The sequence below is a fragment of the Camelus ferus genome, chromosome 23, assembly GCF_009834535.1.
Source record: "Camelus ferus isolate YT-003-E chromosome 23, BCGSAC_Cfer_1.0, whole genome shotgun sequence".
NCBI lineage: Eukaryota > Metazoa > Chordata > Mammalia > Artiodactyla > Camelidae > Camelus > Camelus ferus.
In genome coordinates, this window is record NC_045718.1 from 20,022,609 (window position 1) to 20,046,734 (window position 24,126).

At 43.3% G+C, this 24,126-nt stretch overlaps 1 protein-coding gene across 16 annotated transcripts in view; it reads left to right on the forward strand.

The window, feature by feature from the left end:
• The window catches only part of HHAT (hedgehog acyltransferase), a 282,686-nt gene that overhangs the window by 192,013 nt on the left and 66,547 nt on the right, over positions 1 to 24,126 (forward strand). For 9 of the 16 annotated variants that reach the window (XR_004314459.1, XM_032466401.1, XM_032466403.1 and 6 more), the window contains one exon: positions 15,579 to 15,780. The exons of 3 other annotated variants lie outside the window; for them this stretch is intronic. Coding sequence is in view for 12 of the 13 variants with exons in the window: in XM_032466401.1 (XP_032322292.1) it covers positions 15,579 to 15,780 (202 nt within the window). In the remaining variant the exon portion in view is untranslated. The remainder of the gene's footprint in view (positions 1 to 15,578; positions 15,781 to 24,126) is intronic. 4 more of the 16 variants (XM_032466408.1, XM_032466410.1, XM_032466411.1 and 1 more) reach the window with 1 other exon arrangement.

The following is a 24,126-nucleotide window of genomic DNA, read 5'->3' on the forward strand; positions in this document are numbered from 1 at the left end:
CAGATGAACCCATGCTCCAGTGACAGCTTTGTCAATGTGCCAGTGCCATTCCCCAGCGTGAGCACATAGAGGTCCAGGGAGGGAGCCCTGAGAAGTTGCTGAGATTTTTAGTAAGTAGGCAGAGTATGAGAAGCCTGTCATGGAGACTGAGGAATGATGGCTCTGGAGGTAAAAGGGAAACAAAGAGGGTGGTTTTACTGGAGCCAAGGGAGGAAAGAGTGTGAATAAGGAAGGTGGAGAGACAGAATGATGCTCATGATAGGCTGGTGAGCAGAGCAGTTTCCCAAAGTGGTACATATGTGTATTTATAGAAAGATGTCAGGGGAGGACATGCACGAAAAGGTTATTGGTGGTTTTTTCTGGATTTTTTATGTAACTAAGTTTTCTATAATGAGGGTAAATAGTGGTATAATGGTAAAACATAGAGCAGAAATCACCAAAAGAGGAAAATGGAAAGAATTGGCAATGCCAAATGTAAAAGACAAGATAAGTAAGGGAAAGATGTAAATGTGTCTATTGGCTTTGGCAATCTGGAGGCCATTAATGACCTTGAGAAAAGTTGTTCAGATGGGATGGGGAGGAACAGAAGTCAGATTGCAGCAGGTTGAGGAGTGATTGGGAGGGGAAGACTTAGAGACCGGGTGGAGACTGCTCTTTAAAGGATCGGGAAATACTTGAATGTGAAGATAAGTAGCTGGGATTAAGCTGAAGAGGTAGAAGTTGTGGGGTAAAAAGAGAGGTGTTTATAAACTAGGGAGGACTGGAATATGCCTTTGTGCTCAGGAGAGAACCAGTTCAGTTAAGCTGGATAAGGATACAGGGTGAGAGGGAGGTCACTGATGGAGCAGAGTCCCTCAAGAGGCAGAAGGGGGTAGAGCCAGAGAGCAGAGTTAGCCTTAGTCATGGAAAGGACGTCTCTTCCACTTCGGAAACATAAATGAATGAGTAGATAGGAGCCCACAGAGATAAAAGTCTATGTGGTTAGGAGAGAAGGTGAGGGCACTCTGATAAGATGGTCCTGACTTTCTCAGAAACATGGTAGGTGCAAACTTTGCTATGAGATAAGACTGCCTTGGAATAATTGTTACAGGAGGCTTCATCATTATAATGGGTTGGATGTAAACTCTGTGAGGTCCATCTTCCGTGGTATATTCCTGAATGTCTCCACTGCTAAGCATAGTACCTGGCACGTAGTAGATACTTAGAAAATATTTGTTGATGATATGAATATATGGTTATCAAGAGGAGGTGATATTCCTAGACTGTTTGTCACTATTTATGGCATTCCATAAACGTGTAGTCTACTTGGGGTATCACCATCCCAGAGAAACACAGATAAATGAGGAAATACTGAGAAAAAGGGAACTGTAATAGGAGATGTGGAACCAGGTGTGAAAGAATGGATGAAGAAACTAAGGAATGTTGCATCCAAAGCCAAGCCTTTGGAGAGAGAGGAGAATCTTCATCAGTTGTTTGACAGGAGGCTGCCAGTGAAGATGTGGTACCCTGGTTCCGTGTTGCTTCAGAGAGGAGAACCAGGATCAACAGTGAAAATTACACAGAAGCACATTCTCTCCAATCTAAGTGGTCTTAAAAAGTTAGAGAAGATTGTTTCAAAAAGCCGAGAATCCTTGGTCACTGAGAGTGTTGAGATGGAGGCTGGATGATTTCTGGTCGTGCGTGTAGTACCAGGGATCTGGATACAAGGTGCCTCTCAGCTCCCTCCCATCTCTACAGTCCTTTGTCCAACCATAGGACATTGTTCTTGACCTCTAGACTTTGAGATATTATAATTTGCTACCAGATTTATTTGAGTGGAAATGCATTGGAATTTTTGTCATCTCATAGTGACTTGGACACTCTGTTATTTAGAACTGTCTTGCCTTGCTGCTACAAGGATAATTTAGTTTCACAAAAATGATTCTGAGCTACTAAAAAATGCTAAAGTACCACCTAAATCAAATGAAATACCGTATAAAGCACTGAACATGATGATCGACACTACTAGGGACTCAATAGATAGTTTTAAAAGCCAAGAAATATGAGATTATTTAAATATTAACTGTCTTTTTACTGCTAAGCATATAGGTTATTTATACATGCTTATATGACTGATGTCCATAATTATCCTGGGAAACCACTCGGCCTGGTGAAAAGAGCATGCACTTTGGAAGCAGACCCAAACCTCCTTCCCCGCTCCACCGTCAGCTGGGTTGCTTTTTCTCCTTTTAGATCAGGTTGAAGAGAACAGGCTTCCCTGTGCTTCTCACCGGTTGGTCCAGGGTCCTGCTCTCCGGTGCAGCATAGAACAAGCCTGCCAGCTCTTTGATGGGGGATGTAAATAACCTCTCTGAGCTTTATTTCTCTCATCTGTAGATGGGGGCGGGGGCATGGATTCCCAGGGTAGTTTGAACATTGAATAACACCTATAACATGTTTAGCACAGTGCCTGGCTTCCAGCGAGCAGTCAGTGTTTTCTCTCTCTTCCTTATTAAGAAAAATATTTAATTCAGTGGAAATTCCTTCCTTGATTATTATAGATAATAATAACCCTAATATATTATTATCCATATACTATTAGTATAATAATCACTTGTTTTGCATTAAATTTCAGCTCTTTCCATCCTTTTTGCCTTATTTGATCATCATATTTGATCCTATTAGATGAGCTGGACGTGGATTATAAATGTATCTCCTAGATGGACACTCTGTGGTCCTGCCTGGGTCACAGTGGTTCCGGGTTGTGGAGGTGGAGACAGAGCCTGGCATGTACCCTGGGTGCATGGATGTCCAACTCTACATCTAGACTGTCCACCCCCGGCAGCAGGACAATTCTATTCATATTTTTATTTTCTCATGTCTGTTGCAGTGCTTACACCATCGTAGGAACTCAGCATATTTTTTTAGGCACATTCCTTTCAGAAACAGATACACACATGCATGATTTGGGAGCAGAGAGTCACGTGGTTTGATTCTTGTGGGCAGACACTGTACAGCTAAGTGATGTCAGGTTATACAGGTGCAGCTCCGAGTCACCGTTAGAGATCCATGTGCTTTGTTTCTGGGAACTGGTATCCTTAAAGGGTGGCAGTTCCTTTGCAGAGTCCGTGCCCTACTCAAAGTGTGATGCCTTGAGTGTCTTATTCCCCAGGGGACTTTGGACTAGGGTCCTCCAAAGAGCTGTGCAGCCCTGCGGGGCTCAGCAGAGACCCTGATGTGAGCTCCCTTCCAGAGTGGTGCTGGGCACATGACCAGGGGCTCCCTGAGAGGGCGGGAGGTGAGGGGGAGAACCTGCAGATTCTGCAGCTGTGTAGTACGCTCCAGCCCAGAAATCTTTGTTCTTCTTGACCCTGCTTGAGGGGGAGCCTGGGGAGCAAAACCCCATTCCTGTGGTTTACGTCTTCCTCCAGCCCTTGGGGAGTGTCCATTTGCCAACGTGGATTACCATGTTAATAACCAGTTCCACGGCTGAACTCTTTGGATTTCTTAGGATTTTATTGCACGAGAAGTGGCATTTTTAATCTACTGAAGACTCTGCCTTCTGTGACACACGTTGAATGTCATCCTCAGACTGTCTCTGTAAAATGCCAGCTCTTAAAATATTAACCTCTAAATGTGCACTCAAGGGTTCATTCCATTACTGTGGCATCTTTCGAGTAAGCAGCATCTTCCGGGTGGCTCTGACTGCTTTAAAGGGAAAATGCTTACCGGGGCATTGTTTCCCGGGCACGGGATGCTGCTCTTGCTTTGTTTCTGTAAATGTTGCACTGGCATGGTTTTGTTGGACGCTGCTGCAGATTTATTGTCATTCATGTCCCAACCCAGTGTGATCAGTTTTCCCTTCCATGCCCAGCCTTAAAAGGTATCATGTCTGGTAGGGATTGTGGCTCATAATGATGATAAATGAGAGGCAGTTGAAACAGTTCTGTCAAAGCTGATTTGTCAGAGTGCTGATTTCAGTCTGGAGAGGGAGCAGCCTCCTTGTTACCACCAGCAACCATCTCTCTTTGATGATTATTTTGAAAATCACTTCGGTGCCTGAGACCTTTATTTTTCTTCCTCCTGAAAACAGTCTTGAATGGCAGTGTTTCAAAGGTGCCTGTGTGATACCTACTTTCTCCCATAATCTTCCCTTTCTAGGTATTGCATCCCATCTGTGGCCACCTCAGCTGAACACTTTTGTTACCAGTGGCTGTTACTCTTTAAGAAAGTCCAGAATACCTATGTCTGAATTGACAAAGCAGGGAGGAGGGTGGAAATTTGCTATTAGGAGAGGATTTGTCACCTTGAATCAAGATTCATGGCAGGCTTCCTTCAGATAACCCTACCCTTGGACATTTTACGTTAATTCATAAGTGAGCTTCGTGGCAGCAGAAGCGGGGGAAGTGGAACTCAGGAGCATGAGCTGCCATTGTAGGAACTCCTTGCCCTGAAGATCCATAAGAGAAGACAGATCTTTCTGTTTTAGCTGAGACTAGTAGCAAAACAGCACACCGATGTGATCGATCTTGACTCTTCAAGAACATTCACACTGGGGAGGGGAAGGGGTATAGCTCAGTGGTAGAGCACATGCTTAGCATGCACAAGGTCTTGGGTTCAATCCCTGGCACCTCCATTAAGAAGAAAAAATACGTATATATTAAAAAGGAACATTCATGCTTATGTCCCAAATGTTCTAAACTATGTAGACATCACCCCCTAGTTGTCTCGTAGCCTTTAAACTTTTACTGGTTGTAAACCAAATCCTGGAAAAGAGACCATCACTGAAATCTGTGACCCTGGCTTACCCATCCACCTTGCACTGTGTCTAAGACACTGTGTGTGTGTGTGTGTGTGTGTGTGTGTGTGTTCATTCGTTCATATCCAGCAATGATCCTGGCTCCTCACTACTTCTCCTGTGGCCAAAATATACAATGGACTTGTAAGTGACATTCATGGCAGAGGAAGAGATTTTGTCAGAAAAGTGAAGCCAGGAGATCCAGCCGAGGGTCAAAGCCACATTCCCCTTGGCCTGATGAACACCCTCCACTCACACGAATCTAATACTGAGGTTCATATTCATGGTTTTACTTGAGGCTTTTAAAGTTAACATCACAAATTTTAGGTAATCCCACTCCTGGGCATATATCCAGAAGGAACCCTACTTCAAAAAGACACCTGCACCCCAATGTTCATAGCAGCAGTATTTACAATAGCCAACAAAAGACACCTGCACCCCAGTGTTCATAGCAGCAGTATTTACAATAGCCAAGACATGGAAACAGCCTAAATCTCCATCAACAGATGATTGGATAAAGAAGATGTGGTATATTTATTACAATGGAATACTATTCAGCCATAAAAATGACAACATAATGCCATTTGCAGCAACGTGGATGTTCCTGGAGAATATCATTCTAAGTGAAGTAAGCCAGAAACAGAAAGAAAAATATCATAAAAAGATCACTCATATGTGGAATCTAAAAAACAAAAACAAAAACAAAACGTAAATAAAAACATCACAAATCTTAAACCTCCCAATTTGGGTGCTTTAATTTTAAAAACATTTAGCACTGTAGTTCAGCTTTTTGGTTAAGTCTCCCTTTTCTTTTCTTTTTTTATTCTAATCTATTTATTTTTATTTTTTTAAATTTTTTATTGAGTTATAGTCATTTTACAATGTTGTGTCAAATTCCAGTGTAGAGCACAATTTTTCAGTTATATGTGAACATACATATATTCATTGTCACATTTTTTTCATTGTGAGCTACCGCAAGATCTTGTATATATTTCCCTGTGCTGTACAGTATAATCTTGTTTATCTGTTCTGCATATGCCTGCCAGTATCTACAAATTTTGAAATTCCAGTCTGTCCCTTCCCACCCCCCTGCCCCCTTGGCAACCACAGGTTTGTATTCTATATCTATGAGTCTGTTTCTGTTTTGTATTTATATTCTTTTTTTTTTTTTTTTTTTAGATTCCACATAAGAGTGATCTCATATGGTATTTTTCTTTCTATTTCTGGCTTAAATCTCCCTTTTCTTTTGGATCATTCTGGCAGCTTCCTGAGGAAGTTGGAGTTGGTACGTGTACCCACCTGTCGGTCCCTGACAGCTGTCTCCTTGCTTTGGGGCACTCCTGTTGGCATCTGTGATTTAGTCTGACTTTGTAAATATTACCCTCCAAACCCTACAACACTTTAGAGAAGAATGTGGCGGCGGCAGATGTGAACAATGGCATTTATTCACGAGGTCACACTTTCTGGCTGGAGAATCATCTTTTGTTTACAGAGAGTGACAGTCACAGAAAAGAGGAAGGGAGTGAGTGAATGAGGCAGAGAAATGAGGAGGATGAAGAAAAGAATGGGAAAAGACAGCAATCCATCAGCGTTTATTAAACATCCCTGATCTCAGAGTATAAGTTGTACTCTGGGGGAAATAAAAAGAGAAATGTTACAGTTCTCTCCTCTTTGTCTTGACTGTGAGGTGGGGCAAGGCCTACGTACCCTCAGGCCTGAGGAGGTAGCTCAGAATTGCTAGCGATAAGCACATCAACAAGGCCGAGACTGGACACATGAATTCTGCAGAGATGAGGAATCAGCGGGCCACCAGCCTTCAGTGGGATCAGCGGGGGAAATGTTCCTTGAAATGACTGCTGAACCCATTTTGAAAGATGGAAAGATAGAAAGGACATCCCGGGGTCCTGCATGACTGGGGGATGGGCTGGCGTGATTGTAAGGCCCAGACTCATGCAAGAAATGAAGTTCGTTTGTTGGAGTGGAGAATCTGTTTTGGAGATTCATTAGATGGAGTTGGTGGCATAGGAGAGAGCCAGTTGGCGGATGACTTTAAAAAAAGCCAGGCTGTTTTTTCTTTTTTTTTAATTGAAGTACAGTCAGTTACAATGTGTCAATTTCTGGTGTACAGCGCAGTGTCCCAGTCATGCACATACATACATATATTCGTTTTCATATTCTTTTTCATTAGAGGTTATTACAAGATATTGAATATAGCTCCCTGTGCTATACAGAAGAAAATTTTTAAAATCTGTTTTTATATATAGTGGCTAACATTTGCAGGTCTCAAACTCCCAAATTTTCCCTTCCCACCCTCTTTCCCCTGGTAACCATAAGATTGTTTACTATGTCTGTTTCTGTTTTGTAGGTGAGTTCATTAGTGTTTTAATTTAGGACATAATGCAACAAAAATCCACCGCAGGCAGGACAGGACCCCTGAGGGTAAGGACTACCATTGTCAGACTGGATGTTTCCTGAAGATAAAGAATTTGCCTCTCCTTTTCCTCAGCTGTTTGTTTTTGGTTTTGCCTGAATGACCAACCTACTGGGCTTTATGACATGAAGTACTGTGTCACATGGGAGTGTAGAGCAGACTCCTGTCAGCTCCCGGGACTGCTTCTGGGGGGCCCCGTCTCACAGGGCTGTCTCCAGGTCATTGCACCACAAGCCCCGGTGGAGGGTGAGATGCTTCGGCTTTCAGGCAGGCGTGTCCTTATTGCACGTGTCTTCCAGAGCATGTTCTTCTAGAGACCCCGAAGACGTTGTACCAGCACGGTCATTTTGGAGTTGTACACATTCATTTTACAGTGAACATTTTCCTAAGAGCCATGATAAATGAGTGAGAAGATTAGGACCAGCAGGGGTGGCGCTGAATAGGATGCGGGTGAGAGGCAGAGATCAGAGGGAGCATACAGGAGAAACTGTATGATTGCTTGTAAGAGGTGGTGTGTGCCCAGGACGGTGGTGATTTTGACCCTGGGTTTAGGTGCTGCTGCTGAAGCAAAGGTTAGGAAGTGTGTTAGAAGCAGGGAAGGATGGGAATCTCTCCCCTCAACCCTCTCCTTCTGACTGTGAGGTGAAATCACGCTAACCTACGTCCTACAAACAGCTGGGTTTGCCCCCTTTTTTGTCTGGCTTTTTATACCCTCCCCCTTTTGGTCTGGCCTAGGGCAGCTTATAGATGCTTTCAGCATCCTCTTGGGAGGAAGGTGGGAAGGCAGGCAGGCAGCCAGGAAATCTTGGTGGTTATTAAACCGAGGCTTTGAGGACCTTTTTATTAGCGCTGAGATGCAGCTCCACAACGCTAAGGAGTCGTCTCCCGCTCTGTCTCCTCTGCTCAAATCTCCAAAGAATCTGTTTTATATGGTGTTTATTTATAACCCAGAGTAGATGTGGGCCCGGGAACCCTGGGGATTGCGGAGGCTTCAGTGTGCTGCCGAGCAGAAGAGGGTTAGCAGCCCTGGGTTGGGGGGAGATAGCACGTGCCTCTCTCTCTGCTCACCCCACCCCCCACCTTCCTGTCCCTCATGTGTGACCGGAAGCTTGGTCTGAGGTATAGCATCTTACAGAGTGGTTTGCTTTTTCAGTCTCTGTGACGAGTGTAAGACTGCAAAGACTCCTGCATCACCAAAGCCTTCTAGAACGTTCTAGAACATGATTAGGCTGCTTTACATGGGTTAAATGAGTAAACCCCATATAAGCACTTCCTGGCCCTGCCCAGCCAGCAGTCCCCCATTATAAGGAAAGGACTTCGATGACTCCTGTACTATGTAGATAAGAGGAGACCTGAGTGGAAGGGCTACGGTGGTTTGAAGGTAAAATGTGGATAATGGGTCAAGTTGTGGTAGAGGCTGCCTTGCCCTGACCCACATGGCCCCTTCAGACCCCTCAAGTGTGTCGGGTGTTTGGAGGACAGCTGGCTGCCCTCTGGGTCAAGCTTAATCAACAGGTCCACATGGGTGTTGAATCCACAGCTTTGAAGTGGAGTGGAATGAGCCACCCCAGAGGATGCCACTGTGGCACGTGGATTACTTTGCACTGAAGGTGGTCAAGATCTAGCAGACAAAACTTTCTCCTCTAACTTAACCATCTGAAAGAATTTAGACTGGGGGTCTGTGCAGGAAAAGGAGCTAGTACCAGAGAGAATTTATTCATCTGAAAGAGCTATCTGCATGGCAGGGCAGAATTCTAATAGCCAGACATCTGCTCTTATTATCCTGTGAAATCCCCTCCTGCACTTTGAAGCCCCAGGCCCCATCCCATTCCTTGGCTCGGGAGTGCATATAGGCCTCAGTTGCCCTTGAGTCTCACTGTCTTTGTAGACTTCTGTATGTATGTAATTAAATTTGTTTTTCTCTATTAATCTGCCTGGTCATTTTTTATTGTTAGACCATCCAAAGAACGTAGAAGAAAACATTTTTCCTCCCTTATAGCTTCAACCCCTTAGCCCTTAGCGCTAAGAGACCTGATTCTGATGGCGGCATATTGAAGGCTAATGGGCATCTTCAAATGCTTCTAAGAGATATAGGGATGCTGATCATGATGATAAAGACACCTGTTTTTTTTTGTTCCCCCCCCCCCGAATGCCAGCATGCTGCTACTGGCCCTTTGTTAGTATGCATCCTTCCTTCTGTTTAGATGGGGTGTTTAAAATCTTCAGATTCCTTACACATGTACTGTATCATCCGATTTTTACTACAACTTATACCCAAAGAAGGTTTTAGCCCTCCCGGTATATGCTCAGTGTATGTACCTAAGCTGAGCAGGCTTAATTGACAAGGTCAAAGTTACAGAGGTTGGTAAGTGGCCACACAGGACCAAGGCCACATCTCGGGCTCCCAAGCACTGCCCTCCTTGTCCTACGCTCTGCTGCTGTTGGTACTTGGGCATGTTCTAGTGGTGAGGAGAGCTGGGCAGAGCCATTCATGATCTTTCAGCTGCTTCTGTAGTGAAGAAGGTAGAGCTTTAGGGGAGTTAGAGTTTGGGTTTTGGTCTGGGAAGGCAGAGTTGAATCTTTCTCTAGAATGGAAGTTATAGGCTTGGGTTCATCAGCACAGTACTTTATCCATTGAGCTACTGGCTTTGTTGAATGAAAGGATTAATTTTTTAAAAAATTGTTGGCATCTAATTACATGAGCCTAGAAGTTTAAATGTGGACTAAAATAGCTAGAGTTTAATATCTATTTTGTGAATTCCACAATGTTCTGTTGCCCAATAGGACATAGCACTTTTAATAGGTAATCTTGCAGAATTGTATGTTAAACTTACAGCCAACAGCTCTCAGTAAAGGAACTGAGAATGAGCCCAGCTCAAACATGCCCTCGGCTTTTGTTACCGGAGAATAGGTTCTTGTCTCGCTCAGGAAAGAATTCAAGAGTGAACCACAGTAAAGAGAAAGTGAGTTCATTTAGAGAGATCAACGTTCCACAGACAGCATGCCATCTCAGAAGGGAGCGCGGCCCAAGGTGTGGGGGTGGTTAGTTTTTATGGGCTGGGTAATATCACATGCTAACAGGTGGGAGGAGTATTCCAAGTGTTTGGGGAAGGGGCAGGGATTTCCAGGAACTGGTCTCCCACTCACTTTTTTACCTTTTATGGTCGGCCTGAGAACTGTTGTGGTGCCTGGGAGTGTGTCATTTAGCATGCTAATATATTACAGTGGGCCTCTCATGGGGCTCAAGGTGTATCGAAGGGTGAATCTTCTGCCATCTTGGGCCTATTTGGTTCTAACCAGTTTATGTCGTATCCTCAATGGCTATGTCATTCGATTAATGGTTGTGCCCTGCCCCCTTCCCTCCTGTCTCACTTGGAAAGTGAACTTCGCCTAGCCTGCAGTTGCCCATTAACCAACTGCTGGTTTTTACTTATTAAAATTCCATTATGGTCTGTACTTGGCAGAAAGATATTAAAAGTAAATTTTATTTTCTTAGTGCATCTTCCTTTGAAAACTTTTAATAAGTAGTTATATAGCTTCCTTTATGAGAAGTAAACACCAGGCCTTTGTCCATTGGCTAGAGGATAAGGATTTGACTGGTGGGTTATCACTGGGCTGTAAGAAAGAAAACTAAAATATGGGTCAAGGCCAAAACCAGAGCAGGGTTGGGTTATAGGAGAGCTGGGTTTAGGAGAACATGGCCACCTCTGCAAAATCCTCTAAGCAGGAACTCATCTCAGAGCCCAGGTGAAGGAAAGGTGAGGAGGTCACCTTACCACTGATGAAATGCAGCCAGAAGTCTTGCCCTTTCCAGCTACTGAAAGCTCTAGTCTTTAAAAGGCTGGTACTTACCATTTTTGAAATCTCTTGAGGTTGAGACAGATCTAGAGCTTTGGAGCTACATGCTTTTGACTTGAATAGGGGAAGGAGAATTACAGAATATGGAGAGACTTCACGGTGCTCTGGTATCTGTATTCTTTGGGAAATAGGTGTCTTCTGAAGTCTCTCCGAATAACAGGGGCAGGTCCTTATAATCCTTCCTTGGTTCCTAATTGCTCATAACGGGTCTGTGACAGTGGCAACAAATTTAAAAGCTACTGGAGACTATGAAACGTAAATGAAAATTATGTTAGGGATATAAATACTGTTGACTAGTAACTGTGTAATAACGTATGTGCACGTGTGCACACACATACATACACACAGACGTATCACATATCTAGAACTGCCTGAAAGAATTTTTACGATTTATTTGAAATGACAATCATAATGGAAAAGACATCTTTTGATGAATAACTGTTCAGTTCAGTGATACAAACAGTAAGTTCTCTGGGTTAACTAGAGAGTGGGAATGTTTAAGAGGCTTCCTGGAGGAGGTGGGAAATCCACTGGATTTTATTGACTGGATAGGAGTTGGGAAATGAGAGAGGATGGAGGATGTGGAAATGGGATGGCCAAAGGTATGAAAGTGTGAAAGCCCTGTTTATTCAGGATTTCAGGATTTTTCAAGAGAACTAGTGGGAGATGGGGTAGAAAGATTAGGCAGAGCTGGAATAGGATGTCGGCCACTGCCTGCCCCGTCCCTGCCAAGCAATAGGTACTTTAAGACTGGGAACCTGCAAGCATACCTCGACTCTATCCACAGGACAGTAAAAACTGATTCAGTATCTCAGGCACTTCATCCTCTTACCTCATTGAGGTCTGGGATGAGTTCATGACAAAGGGTTTGAAAATAACGTGGCAAGCCAGGAAGGTATTGGGTAGGTCCCGGAAAAAAAGAGCACTGTGATTAAAAGAGTAATGTCTTTATCACATGGATTCTCACCATTTCTGTCCCAACTGTCGGACACATTCTTGAGTGATTTTTTCACAGTGGGTTTGAGGGAAACAGATATTTTCTTCAGCAACAGTCCCCAACCGTAAGCCTCTTAGGCCCAACTTCTTACGCAGTCAGACATCTGCAGGACCCGCCTGGACAAGACAGCAGGTGTCATCTCTGCTCATGGGACAGAAGGAAGCTCTTTAGTCGGTTTAGAAATTGAACTTACAACTCTGGCCTTTTGGCACAGAGCGCGTTGGCCCAAACTCCTTTGTAAATAATGAACATCTTTCCCCCTAGCTAGAGTCCTTTCCTACAGAGGATAATCCTTCAGTTAATGAAATACTGCTGGATGTTTCTGTGGAGACTGTTTTGAAGATTTAGTTAGATAAGAGGAACATATCACCAAGTAGTGCTCCCATTACAGTAAATGGCTTAATAGAACACAGGCCTGGGGGTTCTCGAACCAGAACATTCTAGATTTGGATTTCACCTGTCCTGTGTAAAATAGGCCCGCTCATTATTTCTTTGCAAAGTTGTCTTAAAGATTAGAAACAGTATACATATAGCACCTGGCACTCGGATATTCAGCAGAGGGTAGATGTTGTCAGAAACAGCTACCTTTTCTATAGGTTTCTTCTCCCGAGTTGGAGGTTTGCTATGTTGCATCGATTCTGTGAGATGGTTTTAAATTAGGAAGGTGGCTCAGATGGATGGTAACTACCTCAAGCAACATTCTCTGCAAGCAGTGACCACATGAAGCCAGCCTGGCTGGGGCAGGCTTCCTGCAGACGCAAGCTCACTCAGTCACCAACAGGAAGAAATCTTCTTATTTTTGCTTTCCTGAGAAGGTGGTGCTGACTGCTTCCTTCCACTGGGAAATCAATCTCTCTGAGCAGCGATCTCAGGAAGCGGGGTCATAGTACTGCTTTTCTAAGACAGAGACACTTTTCTGTTTTTATTAATCACTGAATTGACACATGACTGGGAGAATTTGTAAAGAGAAAATGTTCACTCTCCTTCTTTCTGTACCCACTGCCTTCTAGAAATTAAGAGCCATGAAGGGATTTTTGTTTTCCAGTCTGGAGACCATACCTTCTTCTGGTTTGAAACAAGCAGCTCATGTCCTTGAAGACCTGCCATAGATGAGTTTCTGGAATAAAAGGAATTCTCAGATTTCTGTTGGCCGTCATTTTTGAAGGCAAAGCAACAAAACCGTAATGCCAAGAGATGCCTAAAATAGTCATGAATGTAATTACGGGGCTAGAGGCTTCCTCGTCACCAGCTTGAAAACATTTTCTTTTTGGAGATGAATCCAGTATGAAGGACCATTGATGTGGACAGTGAGAGTTTTTATTCCATACTGGGTTTTCTGACATACATGGTGCAGCTCACTTTAACACGGTGAATGACGATAAAAAAAAAATCTCAACACGAAACACACTTCTGTTGAATGAGAAGAGAATTAGGATTGGAATTCACTTGTTTTATAAAATGATTGCAGTTTCTGTAAACAGTAGTCATTTCTTATTCTCTTGAAAATGGTTTGAGCACCTTTTTTTTTTTTCATATGCGATCTTGTTACACACAAAACTGACTGTATAAACTGAAGTACACGGAGCGTCGTGGAGCGCCATGATGGGGCAGCGATGACTCGTGCAAGTAGGAGGCTGCAGAGAATTGTCCAGTTTTTGCCTCTGCTGAGTGTTCTACACCAATAACCAAGCAGCCTCCAGGGGGCAGCAGAACGCCAAGTAAAACCCCTGCGCTGGGGCAGTCGGCTTTTCTGCCTCATTGCCCAGCCCTCACCCCAGTGCCTGTAAAAGTCATCCTCTAGGCCTTGCCAAGGTGGGGACCTTTGCTGTTAAGCCTCCCACCCCGCACCCGTCTCCACTCACCCCGTTCTCCTCCACACCCTTAAACCCTCCTGATCTACTTTGTACTATGTCACGTAGCTTAACGATAGGACTTGTTTGCTACTGTTTCACAACTAGCTATACCTGTCCTCTGTGTTTCTCGTAATGCCAGGAGTGTCCTGGAGGCCTAAATAAATGCTCTCCAGCAGATGGAGGATCCCTTAATCTGCACTGAGTGCTCGATACGTAGTTCCTCACTTGAATGTCAAGATGGTCTCGGTTTTTTATCTTTTTTGCACATAAGAAAGTATTTCCCTTGCGTTATTTGTTTCTGAAATGCCTACATTGTCGCCTGTCCTCTGATCTGTTTCAGTGTGGGGTGGAAGGTAGGGAGGGCATTCAAAATAAACCCAGAGGTGTGATGGAAAACGTTCACTTTGATGTCAGGGTTGCAGGTTGGCATCTAGGCTCTTGCCCTTCCCAGCTGTGCGCCTTGGTCAAGTCCACTTCTCAGCCTCTGTTTTCTCACCCAGAAAGGGGGGCTCTCCAAGCTGATCATATAATTTACAGTCTAAACTGGAGCACATCTGAGAGTGAAGGAGGGCATTTAAAAATACTCACAGCCGCATAATCTTTAGAAATGTTTATTGACTGAGTGCTTTTTATTTTTTCTAGTTTTTGGCTTTCCTATAAAATTGTCCTATTCAAAAATCATTCGCAAAATAACATTTCCTATAAAATGTTAATGTATAAACAGGACAACTTGTCGATGGGGTGGCATGCTAGAACGGCAGGTGTAAACCATGTGTTGTTTCAAAGAGTCCAGCCAAGTAATACGTGTAAAGCTTCTAGTGCTGTGCCTGGGACACACTGTGGATTCAGGAAATGATGATTTCCTTTTGTTTCCTGGAAGAAAGTTGGACAAAGAATCCCGGACTAGCAATAGACAGAGGTCTGTGGGCTTTTTTAAGTGCATAGATGTGAGTTTTGTCCAACCTCCAGCAGGAAAGTACTGAAGAACGTGGTTCTGCCTCTGTGGAGTCAGGCAGCTGTCTCAGCAGAAGAGAACATACCTAAGGGATGGCAGTGCCTTTTGGGTGACAGCTTGGCTGCCCTATGAGCACACAGCTCTTCTCTTCACTTGCAAATTCACTACTGCTTCTGGGCAACTCGCCTGGAAAGCTGGAGGAACTGGCCCTGGCACCCGCCTTCTGCCCCCAGCTCTTGCCATTTAGAGGCCTGAATTCAGCAATTGTGCTAAAATACTGGGTTGACCGTAAACTTAATAGTTTGAATTGTAAAATACATAACCTGCCTTGAAGATGGCTGTCCCCATGTAACCGGAAGCCTGATTGCCATTCTGTGATTGGGCGTCCAGGGTTGGGCACATCCATTTTAGAAACTTTGAACTCACGACTCCTCACCCTGCCTCTAATAAGTGCTGTTTTGCTCTAGGAATGAGAGCTCTTAAGCCTGTGTGTTCACTTAACCAAAAGCCTCTCAGAGCTGAGGCTTATGGATTTGCCAATTCCTTGGGTGATGGAGGATTCAGGGGAAGCTCTGTAGCCTCCTGGAAGTAGGGAAGGGTCTGCACACGGTGAATAGCAATGAGTGACAGGAGAATCAAGTCCCGGAGCAGGTGGCACTGCAGGGCCAGCCGTCTGCATGGCTCCTAACAGCCTCTTCTTTCTCTAGGTATGTGTACATTCCCATGGGCGGGTCCCAGCACGGTCTGCTGGGGACACTGTTTTCCACCGCAATGACATTTGCGTTTGTGAGTTTCTGGCACGGTGGGAATGACTACCTCTGGTGCTGGGCAGCCCTCAACTGGCTGGGAGTCACCGTGGAGAATGGAGTCCAGAGGCTCGTGCAGACACCGCGCGTCCAGAACAGCTTGGTGAGCAGGGCCCTTGCTCGGGTGGTCAGGGACAGCCCAGCTTGGTGGGCTGGGTTTGGGAGGGAAGGCCGCCACCAGATTGTCCCTATCACAGGCTGTTCCTGCTAGATTGACTCAAAGCCCATGTGTCCAGAGGTAGGGCAGCTAAAAAAGAGGCTTCTGTAGCCACTTTAAAAAAATAAATAAATGTTTTAACTATAAAAGTAATACATATTTATTATATAAGAATTAGAAAATTCAGACTAGAGTAAAAGAAAAAAGTCTCCTCCAGAGAAACCATTGTTTATACCCATTCTTCTAAATGTTTTATACACACACACACACACATACACACACACGTATATATAACATTTAAGACAGATACTCTTATAATAGAGACACTGTTGTGTCAGGACCACCTTTCAGTGTCACCAAATCCATTTCTAACAACCCCTTTTAATGGCTACATGGAATTCCATTCTGTGGATATGCGAGATTTACTTAATCAGTCTCCTATTCTGAACAATCATATCATTACAATTTTTTTTCAGTTACAAATTTCGTTGGGACGAATATCATAGCCAGGGTGAATCCTTGTATGTAAAATGACTAAGTTAAAGGTTTTTCCTCTCTTTTAAGGTTTGCCATGCATACTGCTTAACTATTAACTGCCTTGTAGACAAACATGCCAAGTTACGTTCCTATCAACAGTGCATGAGAATACCCTTGTCGATACTGAGTGGTGCTGGTATTTTTAATCTTCGCTATTTTGATAGGTCCTGTTATAGTGTAAAAGTCAGTCAGTTTAAGACATTCCAGCTCTATAGGAGAATGATTTGGAAAATTAAGCACATATTTTCAGGGATTTTGAAACTATGAACAGATGTTTTCTTTTGTAAATGTGGCATATGATATATTAGAATCTTTAGAAAATCATCAGTTCTAAATATGCAGCAATATTCTGACAACTCTGAAAAAAGTGCCTAAAGAGAAATAGGCTGGCCTCGGTGTTCACGACAGGCAATAAAACACAAGAAATTTTCTGGGGAATGATTAATGTGGGTAAATTCCCCCAGTATATTCAGCTAAAGCAAATATAATTTGAAAAAGCCAACATCACCAAAATAGAATACATTTGAGTGTTTTTTTCTATAAAGACAGCCATAGTACAAGTGGACAGTTATTTCAATAAAAACTGATATAAAGCCCAAAGCAGAAATAATACTCCTGAAGGAATTAAAATATGTTCATGTATGTTTAAGATAAATATTTTATTCAGTACTCCTACCCAGCAATCAGCAGGAGAGAAATGTCAGTGAATTCTAGTAGAAGGTGGAATTTCAGTGAAAGTCATGGCTTTGTAACATAGAGGAAAAAAAACCATGAAAGGTGTTATAAAGGTTACCCACTTCACCCTCAAATCTGAGTAGTCTTTCCCCACATCAGAAACCCAGGCATCATCTACAAAAGCCAGAGGGCTCTTTTCAGCCCAGGCTGAAGCCCTGTATCACATTTCTGCGTTCTGTCATGACGGGTCTAACATGAACCTTGAACTTTATCATAACAGAGCTCTGTAGACTTTGAACCATGGCTTACATTACTAGGAAATCTAAAGAATCTAAAACATTCGAGGAGCAACCCAAACTGTGCGAAGTAAGCAATGGCTTATTAATTTTGGTTAAAAATGAGGGAAGACAGTGAGAAGACGTGCTCCCGGATGAAGCCCTTGAGTGTCTGCCGTGCCCCATCACAGGATCCTCATGTGTTCACCTCATTTGAGCTTCCATCCACAATTCAAGCACCTCGATGTGTAGGAATTTTTGAACATGCATTTTTTTTTCTTTTTGGCAAGATAGATGTCTTGTTAATTGCATACACAGTGTTTACATATTTATTGAGCAAGAACATATTTCATAAAACCTATTTTTATCACCCGTCTTTTATCCTGACAGCCTGGTGATTGGTTATGGTTGTGGAGACCAGGGGCTCCTTGAGTATAAGGTCAGGACCCCATTACTGTTTATTTCCCCGGTGGTTAGCTGAGTCTCTGAGTTAGCCAGAGGAAGTCAGTGCACAAGTACTGCTCCCCCACTGGGTTGGTTCTTGAGTTCTTCTTCCACTGGTCCAACTAAGGACTCTTCCTCCCTTACTGTTTCTTAGTTCAGCACGGACTTCGTTTTCCTTCAGAAAAACGTGGCTAACATTCCAAAGGTACACAGCCTTCTGAATAAACTATTTTCCCACATGGGTTACCTCTTTCCTTCTCTTTTCATGAATCCATTTCCCATTTTTTAAATTGAGATATAGTTGATGTGCAATATTGTACAAGTCTCAGCTGTACAAGATAGTTATTCACAGATTTTAAAGATTATACTTATACCATCTATAGTTATTATGAACTATTGGCTATAAATTTACCATTCTTTTCATCAAAATCCAAATAAAGACTTAATGCCTCTTTGGCACTTAATTTCATCTGATTTTAGTCTCCCCAGTTAATCTGATAGTAATTTTTTAATGTGAGTTCACTCCCTGTGCCCCTTATGTACTCTCCCCATGGCATTCATCCTTCATCTGTTTTTTTCTTATGATGGATTTTTATGATGGAAAGATATCTGAATAACAAGGATAATCATTCCTTCTTTTCTCATCATCTTTTTTTTTGTGTGTATGTGTGTGTGTATATATATATATGTGTGTTTTAATTGAAGTCTAGTCAGTTTACAATGTTGTGTCCATTTCTGGTGTACCACACACTGCTTCGGTCATACATGGACATACATGTGTTCATTTTCATATTCTTTTTCACCATAAGTTACTACAAGATTATTGAATATAGTTCCCTGTGCTATACAGCATGAACTTGTTGTTTATCTATTCTGTATAGATGAATTAGTATCTGCAAATCTCTTAACTCCCAGTTTATCCCCTCCCACCTTCCTCCCCTTCGGTAACCACAAGTTTGTTATCTGTATGAGAGTCTATTTCTGTTTTGCAAATAAGTTTGTTTCTCTCTCTTTTTTTTTTTAAGATTCCACATATAAGTGATATCATTCTCGTATCTTCTTCACCTTCAACCTCAAAGCTTTGCCTGGGCCACAAAGCACAGTAGGATTCTATTTCTTGAAATTAATAGAATGGCCATTGAACAGTCACTGAAAGACTAGTCAGAACTGAGTGTTGTAAATAGGAAGCCCTCTGATGTTCTAGGCAGGGCTGTCCGATCAGACTTCCTGCAGTAATGGAAATGTCCACTGTGTTGTCCACTACAAGTAGTCACTAGCCACACTGAGCGCTTGAAATGTGGCTAGCATCAAGGAGCAACTAATTTTAAAATTTATTTAACTTTAGTTTGAATCTAAGTAGCCCCCATGTGGCTAGTGGCATACAGTTCTAGAACGTACCCCTTTTCTAGAAAAAAATTAGAAGAAAATAGAGTGACTCTGCTGTAATTTAGAGTGATTTTCATCAGTGATGTGGTACCTCCTATATCCAACTGGCTACTGAAACTCTCCGCTTGAATATCTCACAGATAGCTCAGACTGAACATGTTTACACATCCACTGAACTCATGGACTCCCGTCCCCCAATAATTCCAACTAGCTCCTTTCCCTTGAGCATTTTCTGTTTCTGCAAAAGGCACCATCATCTGTCTAAGTCCCCAGTATCACTCAAGGCCAAAACCATCAAGTTATCCTTTGTGCCTCCCTCTCACCCAGTTCTGCCTGTACGTACTGTACATTGTACCACCCAGGTGGATCTTAATTTTTTTAAAAATTATTTCCACGTCCACTGACTCATCCTAATCCACTGTTCTCATTTCTTGCCTGGTCTACCAAATAGCTTTGAACTGGTCTCCCTGCTTCCACTTTTGCCTTCTTCAACTCATTGTCCTCATAGTACTAAGTGATGCTTCTCAATAAAAACCTAGCCATGTTGTTGTCATCCATCACTTTCTTAGGACTCAGTCCACAATATTTAAGATGACCTATGAGACCTTGGCAGGTCTTGCTCTTGCTCTCTCTCTCCCTCCTCTCTGCCTCTCTCCCCTCACACTCTGTTCTTCCTTCTGTTCATTTACATCCCTGGCCCCTCCAGCCCCAGCTCCCCTGTGCAGGCTCTTCCATCTCTAGGATGCACCCTCTCCTTTCCCTCCTATTCCATCCTTCAGATTTCAGCTTGAATGAAAGCCTGCTTGGGCACCCTTCACTGATCCACCTAAGTCAATCAGTTCTGATTAATCATTCATTTTGGGCACCTTGTAGGTGGTCTCTTCTGTTGTATACTTATGACAGTTGCCATGAAATCTTTTTATACAATGACTTGTTTAATCCTTATCTCCTCACTGAGCTATAAGCCTCGTGAGGTCAGAGATCTGTATCCTTGGCACATAGCACGATGCCTGGCACAGAGTAAGCATGCAGTAGATACTTGTTGAATGAATGAATGAGTGATATCTATTGAGGGGAGTATAAGGAAATAAGCTTATGCAGCAGCATGAAGAGTATAGATTGAATACTGGAAGAACTTAATAAGGCTGAGGCTTGTTGAACGTTATACAGGGCGATTATTTTATTTTATTTATTTAGTTTTTTAATTGAAGTGTAGCCAACTTGCAGTACTGTGTTAATTGCTGGTGTATAGCATAGTAATTCAGTTATACATGTATATATATATATATATATATATATGTATATATATAATATGAATATCCTTTTTTATATTCCTTTCATTATAGGCTATTACAAGGTATTGAATATAGTTCGCTGTGCTGTACAGTAGGAGCTTGTTGTCTATCTGTTTTATATATAGTCATGTGTACCTGCAAATCCTGAACTCCCAATTTATTCCTGTAGCAGGGTGGATACTAGTAGGTCTAGTGGTGGCAAAATGCTATTAATGCTCAGTGCGTGAAATGTGTATATAAGAAAGAAAGGAATGGGGAGGAATTAGCCTTCCTGCTACCCTGCTGCTTTATGACAAAGGGGATTATTGGCTGTGACTCACTGAGGCCCAGAGCTGTAGGAAGCTGACAAAAGGCATTTTCACAAAGCACCAAGCAGGGTAGGCAAAGAGGAGTCTCTGCTGAAGCAACATGCTTTTTCTCTGTACAAGTACTCTCCCGGGGAGCTAGAATTTGTGTTCAGCATGGAAATCTTTTAATAAGTGGAGACATTTTGAAGCATCAGTAGAGAGACACTCCTCCTTGCCAGTTTTCGGTTTGATCTCTGCTTTGAAGGAAGACACCTTCGGGCTGCTTGTTAGTTATTCCTGCACAAAGAAGCATCTGTATCTTAAGCGGCTCACCCACCCCACCCCTGATTTCCACATCTTTGAATAATTTAAATGTGTCCTCCTCCCCCAGCCCTTGTCCCTTCTTCTTTGCCCCAAGGGTGAAGTGCTGAGCTGATTTATGTCCTTTCTGAAGTAGTAAGATTTCTCTACATAGACTTAATTGAGAAAACATGAAAATCACCAAAGGCCAGTCTAATGGTTCTCAGGCGGATCTGATGCTCTGGTGTGTCAGAAAGAACCCAGAGTGGCTCTGTGGTGCTGCCCATCCAGTTCATCAGCTATATTGATCGGTTTGATTTGGGAGATGTAGATACAGAAATCCCATGAGTTTGAGAGATCAGTCAACTGGAAAGGGTAACTGTAAAATTATCAACATGATCCACCCAATGGCTACCTAGTTCTGTGGAATCGTAACTCACCAATTGGCAAGATGTACATGTCTGTTGGCCTGATGAGAAAACGTTTTCACTGGAGGTCCGTGATCACAGCCCCAACACACTCATAGAAGGAATACAAAGCAAACTGGCCTGAGAAGAGTTGTCCCTTTGGACAGTGGCTCATGATTGTCTATTCTTTCCACCACTTGGATTCATTTCAGCAAATAGCAATCAAGTGTTTACTGTAGATAACCCCTTTTCTTCAGATCGGAACCCTTCCTAAACTGAGCCCATGTAGGCAGAGTAAACTTGGTCCTTCATTTCTGAGTTTGCTCATCTAGAAAAAAAAAAATTTCAGCATCCTCTGTGGGAGGCACATTGCAGTGCACTGAACTCTGAGTGAAAAACATGGTCCCTTGCTCCCAATTCCTTTTTCTGCATCCTCCTTCAGTGCTTCAATGCAATATAGTGTACTAGTCTATCTGTGTATAATAGAAGATTCTATTCTTAGTCAGTTTCCTCCATAAATAAGGTATCTTGCCTGGCCTCCTATCAGGATGCTCATCTTTGCAGTGGTTGCTTTGGATTAAAGAGGCAATAAAACCATGGAATGAGAGCTTTTCTCTATGAGGAGCTAAGTGATTTTTATTAAAAAAATGGACTTGTCTTCAGAAACAATATAAAAGTACCAATTGGCCTAGTCTTCTCAGGCGTTGCTCAGAAAAAAGGGCCAGGCTAGAGACAGGAGTTGGGAGCATGGAGATGATATTTTGGAGCCATATAAATGTTTGAGACTTTCTAAAGAGAGAGAGAGAGAGAGGGCAGAAAGAGAAGGAAAGGCAGCTGACTGCCCAGGAATGAACCTGCGGACACCAAGATTGAGACGTTAGATGGGGAAGGAGGGGCCAAGAAGTGGGAGGACAATCTAGAGGGTGATTTCACAGAAACCAAGAGAAAGAGGGTGTTTCATGGAGGGAGTGGTGAGTGCTGTCAATGCTCTTAGGGGGCCAAGTAAGGTGAGGTTGAAGGATGGTTCTGTCTCCATGTCAGAGTGCTCACAGCGGGAGAAAGGAGCTGTGAGTTACCATTCCCGTCCCCAGGAGTGTGTGATTTGGTTGGAGAGGCAAGATGTGTGCCAACCAGTTGAGGACCAGTGTAAGGCATGATGTGCAGGGAGACCAGGATGTGTCCGAGAGGCAGCTGATTGCATGAGAGGAGGTGGTCACTGTGAGCTAAGCTTTTAGGAATGATTTATTTAAGAACTGGCACTTGAGTAGGACTCTGCAGAATTAAAAGGGGGATTTGGATAGATCTGAGAGAGAAGACAGGCCCGGGCTAGGTGACCAGCACACACACAGCCTGAAGTCAGGAGTGGGCATGGCATGTTCAGGGGAGGAGGCGGACTTGACAGTCAAGGGGCCATCACTGGGAAGAATGGAGGAAGGAGAGGTTGGAGAGGCCAAACGGTCCCCTACATAAAGAGATTTGAATGCCGGGCTTAGAAATAGAGACATGTAAGCCACTTAACCAAATGGGAGAGTGTTAAATTAACATATTAATCCCACACATCAAATTAGCCTGTTATGCCAGCTTTGTAGCCCTCACCAGGGCCTCTCAGTCTGGGAAAAGCAATGCCCATAGTTACGAACAGTGTGTTCCTTGGTGGATGGCGACCTGTTGGCGCCCCCTCCGTTGTCTCCCGCTCCGAGGCGTCATTAACAGTGCAGGAAACACTGGGCAATTCACTGGTTATATATTTTCTTCTCTGTGGGAATCTGAACCCGTGCCTTAACCCCCCTTGCTCTGAGAGGTAGACTTCTGCAAATAATTCTACCTTTTTAGTTCAAATATGTTCAGAATGGCAAAAACATTTTCAAAGCTTCTTTTTAACTTTCCATTACTGAGTCCGCTCTCTGACAGAGAGAAGGCTTTGAAATAGAGTCAGTTTTCAGTTAATCAGACCCCTGGGTCTGGCCAGCTCTGGGCTTCTGCTGCCTTTCCGGTCCCCCTCAGTTTCGGCTTGAGCGAGGCAGAGGTGGCTCTCTCATCGTCACTGTTGCCACGGCACCCTTGTCTGCTCTGCTGTCTTAAGTGCACAGCGCAAACCCTCTCGCGGGGGACTGTAACCTTGGGAAGGAGTACTGAGCCAGAGAGGAGATCAGGGCTTGAATGTAAATGGTTGAAATGGGCTTTTCCAGGTGGCCTGTGGGGTTAGATTCTTTACCTGGGAGACCCTGACTTCTGCTTCTCTGGCACAGAGAAGTGATGGTTACTCTAATCACAGTCCAGTGCCCAGCAGTTTTCTATAGATGAACTTAGGGTGAAGCAGAATCTTATGTACATGCTGAAGCTTTGGATGTGTGTTTCCAAATCTAGGTCTCTCTTCCTCCCAGAAAAATCCGAATTACCCACTGAAGGTAGTGGAGCCGAGAGTTTTCCTATTATCAATGGAAGGGTGAAATCACCCCTTCTTCCCAAGATAATTTGCACGTACTTAGTGCAGTATATTTTTACAACATGTGTTTGTTTGGAATGTGTATTTATCACATATAACTTGTATTGTGTGTGTGTGCTGTGACTGTGTAGCATGTATATGTAGTGCATTTGTATACATGTGTATGCATGTGTGTGTGTGTGTGTGTGTGTGTATGTGTATTCATTTTTCACAGCTCTGGGAAGTCAGAAATGTGCAGGA